Below are 9,022 nucleotides of genomic sequence, written 5' to 3' on the forward strand. Positions count from 1 at the left end.
ATGCTGAGTTCTAATACATTGATATGCATTTGAGCATTCATACACCAACAACATACACACACACACACACACACACACACTGATATTGTTTCAGAAATGCACGGCTACGCTGATCCATCACTGTTGGCTCATCTTGTGAGAAGCTCCGATTTGTGTTTGGACATAACCCAGAAAGAGAGATTTATGTCACTTAAAGATGACTACCACTAGCACAGGGACTCTGGTCATGAGATGACTAAAGCCTACTATAATTGGTGTGTGTTTGTGATTAACTGCTTGGTGTGTGTGTTTGTGTTCAAATGGTCAGTGTGGTGTTTCCTCACACATCACTGGCTGCTGCGTGGGGGGGGGGGGGGGGCGCCCAGAGGGGGGCAGCAGCTACTAGCGTCTGGCCAGTGTGTGTGTGTGTGTGTGTGTGTGTGTGTGTGTGTGTGGGCCTCTGTGCTGTTTTAAGTGTGTGTGTGTGTGTGTGTGTGTGTGTGTGTGTGCATGTTTGTGTGTGTGGGCCTCTGTGCTGTTTTAAGTGTGTGTGTGTGTGTGTGCATGTTTGTGTGTGTGGGCCTCTGTGCTGTTTTAAGTGTGTGTGTGGGAGGGGGGGGGGGGGGGGGGGCTTGGCACTAATGTCTGGCCAGCACAAGTCCGGGGGTAGTCGGTTGCACTTTGGGTTTTTCATCAGTCGCTGTTCTGGCTGAGGAACTCGCCACTGTTTTTAATGTGTGTGTGTGGGGTGGGGTGGGGGGGAGCCTCTGTGCTGTTTTAAGTGTTTGTATGTGTGTCTATGTAGGCTTTGCCGCTGTTTTAAATGCTGGTGTGTATGTATGTGTGTGACATTTAGACTGTAATTCCCCAAAGCACTCTCTGCTTCGCCTCACTGGGCCGTAAGAGTGGAGGGGCTCTGCTTCCTGAGCCACTCAACCACTCAGCCATGTAAACACCTCCACTAGCACAACCAGCCCCTACATGCAGTCTGGACAGCAGCCACATATCACCACATGGCATTGCTGAGAAGATTCAAGCTAACCCCTATAGCGTTCTGTGCTAGCCCCTATACCACACCAACTCATTTAGGTATTTAGCGTTCTGTACTAGCCCCTATACCACACCAACTCATTTAGGTATTTAGCGTTCTCTGCTAGCCCCTATATCACACCAACTTATTTAGGTATTTAGCGTTCTGTGCTAGCCCCTATACCACACCAACTCATTTAGGTATTTAGCGTTCTGTGCTAGCCCCTATACCACACCAACTCATTTAGGTATTTAGCGTTCTCTGCTAGCCCCTATATCACACCAACTTATTTAGGTATTTAGCGTTCTGTGCTAGCCCCTATACCACACCAACTCATTTAGGTATTTAGCGATCTGTGCTAACCATTATACCACACCAGCTTATTTAGGTATTTAGCGATCTGTGCTAGCCCCATTAGAGGGTTATCTAATTTTCCCTCAATCCTCCAAACTTCCTCAGCACATTAGTATTAGCTTATTGATTATTCTTGACTACTTATGTTATTAGTTATAGAGCTGTAACTGCTTGTACTCCTTTACCCATTAGCCCCCATACTTCTGTAGTCCATGGAGAGTGTACCCCGGGTCCTATGTTCCCCGCTTTGTATGGGACAGGGGAACATAGGACCCTTAATCTAACCCTAACCCTGAGCGAGGAACATAGGACTCGGGGAACATAGACATGACCCGTCCATGCTAGCTGTGCAAATGTGCATTATGCTAGCTTACTGTGCTTTACCCAGAACAGAGCCACTGTTGAGTCCCGGTGTGTATGACATGACCCAGATGTATGAAGGCACATGATGTGTGTGTGTGTGTGTGTGTGTGTGTGTGTGTGTGTGTGACAGTAGGGAGAGTAGGGAGAAGGTGGGCAGTGCGTAGCACCACAGGAGAGATGAGATGCACGAACAGATGGAAACCTTCAGTGGACAGGTGGTCAACAAACAGCTCTCTTTATTTAGGTCTTCAGCTCTTACTGCCTCACCAAGAGTCTGTGTGTGTATGTGCGCGCATGTGTGTGTGTGTGTGTGTGTGTGCGTGCGTGCGTGTGTGTGTGTGTGTGCATGTGTAATGGTGACAGGGTTTTCAGGCGTCACTGTTGCCAGGCATCCCTCAGCATCCTGCAGAGGGTGTGCAGTGGAACTGAATGTGTCCAATAATGCCAGATACAGCCTTAGGAGTGCAATGAATTAATGATTCTCTCTCTTCTCTTCTCCATCTCTCACTGTTTCTCTCGCTCTTTCTCCTCATCTCTTTCCATATGTCTTTTATATCTTCTCTTCTTTTCTCTCTGTGCTTCTATCTGTTTCTCTATCACTCTCCTTTATTCCCTTTGTGTTTCTCTCTCCTTCTATCTGTGTCATTTTCTCACTAGCTAACACACACACACACACACACACACACACACACACACACTTTTCTTTGTCAATGGCATTTTCATTCTTAAGAGAATGAGGAGCACGAAGCACTTTTGCATTGCGTGCATTACCGAGGACGTTGCTGCCAGCATCTAAAAATACCGCACTGAAATTCTTTGTTGCTAAGGCTTGCTCAGCAGCGATGCCCTACAAACACACACACACACACGCACACGCTGACACTCCCCTGATGAGCAATGTGTTTTCTGTCTGTGCAGTGGGAGTAGGAGATGGAAATGTGTGTGTGTGTTGTGGGGGGGGGGGGCACGGCACATCACCTCAGTGAGCAGGGAAAGGGTTTGTCATCACGTCAAGTCCTCTTTGTGCCAGAGCTGACATTTTGAAAACTGTCAGGGTGCAGTTACGCAACAGGAGGAATTAAGGGTTGGGGTGTGTGTGTGTAGGGGGGGGGGGGGAAGAGAGAGAGATGCAGAGATGGAGATATATAGAAAAAATACACCCAGAGAAATAAAGAGAGACAGAGGTAAAGAAAGGGAGAGAGAGACAAACCTCACTCACTCTCACTGCAAGAAGAAATAATAACTGGAATGGCGAGGGAATTCATAAAGAGGGAGACAGACCTTTGGCCATTTTGATTTCCCCTAACTGAACAGGACAGTTGCAGTCATCATCACACACTGGGTTTATGCTCTTCACTGTTCTGCTTGTATGGTTTAACAGTTAAATGCACCAGCAGTATTCATGGCGGCGTTGTATACAGTGCTTTATCAGATGTTTTTTGTGTGAATCACTGGATGTTGTGTAGATGTGCGTATGTTCACTCAATAAAGTGAGGAATTTTTCGCCATGCACTGCATTTTTATTAAACCTTGCGGCCAGGGTTATGGCAATTAACAACATTTGGTGTGGTGGTGTGTGGGTGTTGTTTGGGTTATGTAGATGTGCAGTGTATTTGTGTATATTCTAACTATTTGAGCTGAGTGGAGCTGCTCTGTGCAGTGATGAGCAGGGCCTTACAGTAGCGTAGTGAGGTAGGCCTGGCTGGAGACAACAGGAAGTGGCTTTGTTGTTCATCTGACAGGGCTTCCTGTGGGTGACGCAGCACACGTCTCTCCCTCACACACACACGCACTTGCACACATACATTAACACACCTACCTGTACACACAAACACACACACACACACACACACACACACACACACACACACACACACACACACACACACACACACACACATACACATACACATACACATACACATACACACACACACACACACATACACATACACATACACACACACACACACACACACACACACACACACATACATTCAGTGCAGTGGCCTATGTTAGGGGATAATTGTATTAGATGCAAAATAGATGAGTCCTTAGTCCCCATGGGCAACACAAGGATGATGTAACATACACTACATGCATGCCCATCTCATGAGCTTTGTTTCTGTTGATACAGAATGTCACAAATGAGGAAGAGGAAGAAAAACCAAAGCTGCTCTCTGACGAAGAGCTCAAGGCGAAGATCGAGGCGTACAACTCCAAAGTCTCTGAGAATGGAATGAATCTGGTAAGAAGAACAAGTGATGTCATTATACACCGCCACGTCCTGTTCCTCTCTTACACACCATTTCTCTTTCTCACAAGCATATATGCACATAACATTGTGCACACACACACACACACACATACACACACACTGTTTCTCTCTCCTGCACACACACACACACACACACACACACACACTGTTTCTCTCTCCTGCACACACACACACACACACACACACACTGTTTCTCTCTCCTGCACACACACACACACACACACACACACACACACACACACACACACACACACGCACACACTAGAGTGTGGTTCGGACAAATATTTAGAAATTGCAGTCGGGTTCGGTTCGGGTTCGGACACATGGGGGCGATATGCATTGGAAGCTTTACATTTAAAATTCCTTATTATGTTGGGTAACCAACAGGTCTGCTTTACATGATGCAAACGTTTGTTTTTTGAGAAGTAAAGTAAAATGTAAAAAAGACCTAGCCTAATAGCTTTCTTCCTGTGTGCAAGATTTGTTTATCGTGACAACGCATTTTAGGCATGCCGCCTGAAATGCACACGCGGTGTCACGACTACATAAACAAATGGTTATGCACATTTCGCACATATGCACATAAGCACAGTCTTGGGTGACGTTAAAAAAAGTTGTTAGCCTATCAGGAGATTTTAAGATTATTTGCGTTGCATAGGCTACTGTGGTAAAGACATAGGCTACCGGTGGGCTATAAGGTCGTCTCGTTCACTGGATGAGGATTTTTCACTGGATGTCTCGTTCACTGGATGAGGACCCAATTAACATCGATGCTGCATATGGATCAGTGACAGAGGCACTGTAGTTTCAAAGACTGTTGCAGTTTAGTTTTGTTGAGCAAGACTTTTTGTCAATGGTAAGACAAGAATTCTATTTCAATAGGCTATGCTTGCTTGGGCCTCTTGTGTTAATGTGCGCTGTGTGTGACCTGCGTGCGTGCACGCTCATCTGATTCTGTAGACAATTTGTTGTGTGTTCCGTTTAATGGGCTAAAAAGACAGGCTATCCACAAACGTGAACGTTTAATCACTAGCATGGGAATAACTGAGGCATCATCTGCGTCGGGCTCGAGTCGGGTTCGGACATAAAAATTAAAATGCCTGTCGGGTTCGGGTCGGGTTCGGACGCGGGCCGGGTTCGGACAGAAATTTGCGGCCCGATCCGCACTGTAGCACACACACACACTTACACACACACACTCACACTGTTTCTCTCTCCTGTACACACACACACACACACACACACACACACACACACACACACACACACCCTTCTCACCCTCTATTCCACTCTCTGTGTCTGTAGGCAGCCGATGGCTTGTACACAGGCTTCATCAAGGTCCAGCTGCGGCTGCGAAGGCCTGTGACGGTGTCGGGCCGTGCATCCTTCTACCTGCCGAGCGACGCGGTCAAGCAGATCCACATCAGCAGCATCACCACGGTCAGCGAGGTCATCCAGGGTCTGCTCAAGAAGTACACCGTCCTGGACAACCCGCAGAAGTTCGCCCTCTACAGGCGAACACACCGCGATGGACAAGGTGTGTGTGTGTGTGTGTGTGTGTGTGTGTGTGTGTGTGTGTGTGTGCGTGTGTGTGTGTGTGTGTGTGTGTGTGTGTGTGTGTGTGTGTCACAGTGGTGTGTGGCTCTCCTGTCATATGTCCCTGGGCTTAAAGTTCTCAGCCAGGCACTGTGCCAGAATTCAAGTTCAAATATTTGACAAGATATATAACGGCTTCAAAAATGTCAGATAACTTCAGGCATAGAAATTCACACGGACAGGTTTGCCTGTGTTATCACACAAAACTCTTGCTGTGTCCCTTTAACAGTCATGATTGAGTTATTTGTGTTTGAGTTATTTGTGCAAGATTAGTGTATGACAGTGAATAATGAACACCTGTAGCTGCCTTCTGTAATATGTACATTCTTTAATGCGTGTATGTGTGTGTGTGTGTGTGTGTGTGTGTGTGTGTGTGTGTGTGTGTGTGTGTAGATCTCTTCCAGAAGCTTCAAGTCTCAGAGCATCCTCTGTACCTGCGGCTGGTGGCCGGTCCTGAGCCAGACCATCTGACCTTTGTCCTGAAGGAGAACGAGACTGGAGAAGTAGATGTAAGACACACACTTCTACTAAAGACACACTTCTACTAAAGACACACTTCTGCTAAAGACACACTTCTATTAAAGACACACACTTCTACTAAAGACACACTTCTACTAAAGACACACTTCTACTAAATCACTAAACATAAACAGCTATGATCACGAACAACCACAGGACATAGCACACATCACACTTTTACTAAATCATTAAACATAAAACGGCTATGATCACGAACAACCACAGGACATAGCACACATCACACTTCTACTAAATCACTAAACATAAAACGGCTATGATCACAAACAACCACAGGACATAGCACACATCACACTTCTACTAAATCACTAAACATAAAACGGCTATGATCACAAACAACCACAGGACATAGCACACATCACACTTCTACTAAATCACTAAACATAAACAGCTATGTATATCACTTACACATGTGTTCACAACATAAACTGATTAGATGGAAGGGGAGGCTCTTAACAGCAGTTGAGAATTCACCACATAATAGGACAATGTAACACACATCACCAACACACAACAAACAACCACAGGACATAGCACACATCACCAACATACAACAAACAACCACAGGACATAGCACACATCACCAACACACAACAGACAACCACAGGACATAGCACACATCACCAACACACAACAAACAACCACAGGACATAGCACACATCACCAACACACAACGAACAACCACAAGACATAGCACACATCACCAACATACAACAAACAACAAACAACCACAGGACATAGCACACATCACCAACATACAACAAACAACCACAGGACATAGCACACATCACCAACACACAACATACAACAAACAACCACAGGACATAGCACACATCACCAACATACAACAAACAACAAACAACCACAGGACATAGCACACATCACCAACATACAACAAACAACCACAGGACATAGCACACATCACCAACAGACAACATACAACAAACAACCACAGGACATAGCACACAGAGTGGCAAACAGCCAGGACACAAAGCATACACACCTAGATATACAGCACTAATTACACCTCCCCCCATCAGACACTGTAGTACTACAAAGATGACACTACGCTACATACATGATTTGTCTAATCCCCCCTCCCTTTCTCTCTCTCTCTCTTCCCCGTCTCTCTCTTCCTCTCCCCATCTCTCTCTCTTTCTCTCACTCTCTCTCTCTCTCTCTCTTTGCAGTATCACGCATTCTCGGTGCCGGAGCTGCAGAACTTCCTGACCATCCTGGAGAAGGAGGAGAGGGAGCGGCTGCGGATCGTGGAGCATCGCTACGGCAAATACCGGCAGAAGCTCCTGCAGGCACTGGAGGAGGTGCAGAACAAGCCGGGCTAGACCCCCAACACCCCATCGCCAGGCCACTCAACCAATCAAAGCAGAGGGCCCACGAGACTTAACCAATCAGAGTGGAGGGCCCTCTGGACTCAACCAATCACAGTGGCAGGCCCCTATGGACTCAACCAATCAAAACTGCGAACTAATGAACTATCCGCTCAGGACTGGCTCTACAGGCCCATTCCCCAACCCCACCCCGTGTGGACCCCCCCACACCCCTCCCCCTCTCCCCTTCGTCATTTGGCATGAGTGGGCTGAAGGGGATAACAGAGTGATGTGGAAATGGGGTTTTCTGGGGAATGGGATGAGTGTGTGTTCTCATGAGCGAAATACTGGTGGTGACTGGTTTCTCAGACCCATTTGAGTGAGTGTGTGAGTGAGAGTTTATCTGTCTGTGTGTGTGTGTGTGTGTGTGTGTAAAGTACTTTTGTTTTTAGTCCTTCTTGGTCAGTTTTCCGCTTGAGTAAGTTCTTTGGTCAGTCCTCATTTGTTTTAACTTTCTTTTTTTTTTTTTTCTACATGTTGCTGCTAACGCAAGTGTTACTTAGAGCATGACTCTCCTCAGTGGACACCGCTGAAGCCCCAAGCATGTCTTTAATGTGTGTGTGTGTGTGTGTGTGTGTGTGTGTGTGTGTGTGTGTGTGTGTGTGTGTGTGTGTCAGGGAGTCGCTGTTTTTAAGGGTGGGTAAACAGGGTGCAGAAAGCAGCCAGATATCAGCAGAAACACGCACACAGAGATACACATACACACACACAAACACACACACACAAACGTATACACACAGAACGTCTGCTGCTGTGACTTCACAAACACAGATCATGTGTTCCTGTTCTCTCAAACTTTTGGGTGTTTTCTTTCTACTCAAGAGATCCTTCAAATGAAATGCCACCACATAGATATCCATCTCTTTGATTGGACCCCTGTCCTCTAATCCTAAAAGAGCAAGTCATTATATCTCTGTGACAGTTAGGTACCTTTAATAATACTCATTTTGTTTTTACTTGTATGGAACTCTTGGCGATGATGATTTTAGATGACTTGGTCTTGACTTGTAAGGTGTTTTTAAGGTATTTGGATACTTAGGAGTAGTCATGCGAAGATTCTCTCATCCACCATTGTAAATCACCCATGATGTCGCATGTGAACATTTAAAGCGAAGCATAGCGAAAAAGATAAGATTAGTGATTTATGAATGAATTTCATGCTGTACTGTAAAAACTAGCATGTCCAGTTGCAGACTTTTAAAATTTGTTTTCTGTTCCAAATGTGAAAAGGTGTGAGTTGAAGTTTTAAAACCCACCGTGACTGTTACAGGATTCGTGTATATGCTTTTGTAAGTCGGAGCCAGGCCCCTTCTCCATAGGTCCATTCTGGGGTTGTATGAACGCTTACGTAAGGAGCATGCCGCCTCAAGCACTGAGAAACTATTTTTACCTCTCTCTTCCTGCTGTACAGCTCAAACACTGTGATCCACGGGTGTGTGCGTGTTTGTGTGTGCGTGTGTGTGTGTGTGTGCGTGTTTGTTTGTGTGTGCGTGTTTG

At 46.0% G+C, this 9,022-nt stretch overlaps 1 protein-coding gene across 3 annotated transcripts in view; it reads left to right on the forward strand.

The window, feature by feature from the left end:
• rassf5 (Ras association domain family member 5) overlaps nucleotides 1-8,728 on the forward strand; it is a 79,071-nt gene extending 70,343 nt beyond the window's left edge. For all 3 annotated transcript variants that reach the window (XM_042090934.1, XM_042090935.1, XM_042090936.1), the window contains 4 exons: nucleotides 3,864-3,974; nucleotides 5,310-5,541; nucleotides 5,994-6,109; nucleotides 7,328-8,728. In XM_042090934.1, the coding sequence (XP_041946868.1) occupies nucleotides 3,864-3,974; nucleotides 5,310-5,541; nucleotides 5,994-6,109; nucleotides 7,328-7,480 (612 nt within the window). In that variant the 3' untranslated portion in view covers nucleotides 7,481-8,728. The remainder of the gene's footprint in view (nucleotides 1-3,863; nucleotides 3,975-5,309; nucleotides 5,542-5,993; nucleotides 6,110-7,327) is intronic.
• The last annotated feature ends 294 nt before the right edge of the window (nucleotides 8,729-9,022 follow it).

Source organism: Alosa sapidissima, chromosome 4 (genome assembly GCF_018492685.1).
Source record: "Alosa sapidissima isolate fAloSap1 chromosome 4, fAloSap1.pri, whole genome shotgun sequence".
NCBI classification, from domain to species: Eukaryota; Metazoa; Chordata; class Actinopteri; order Clupeiformes; family Clupeidae; genus Alosa; species Alosa sapidissima.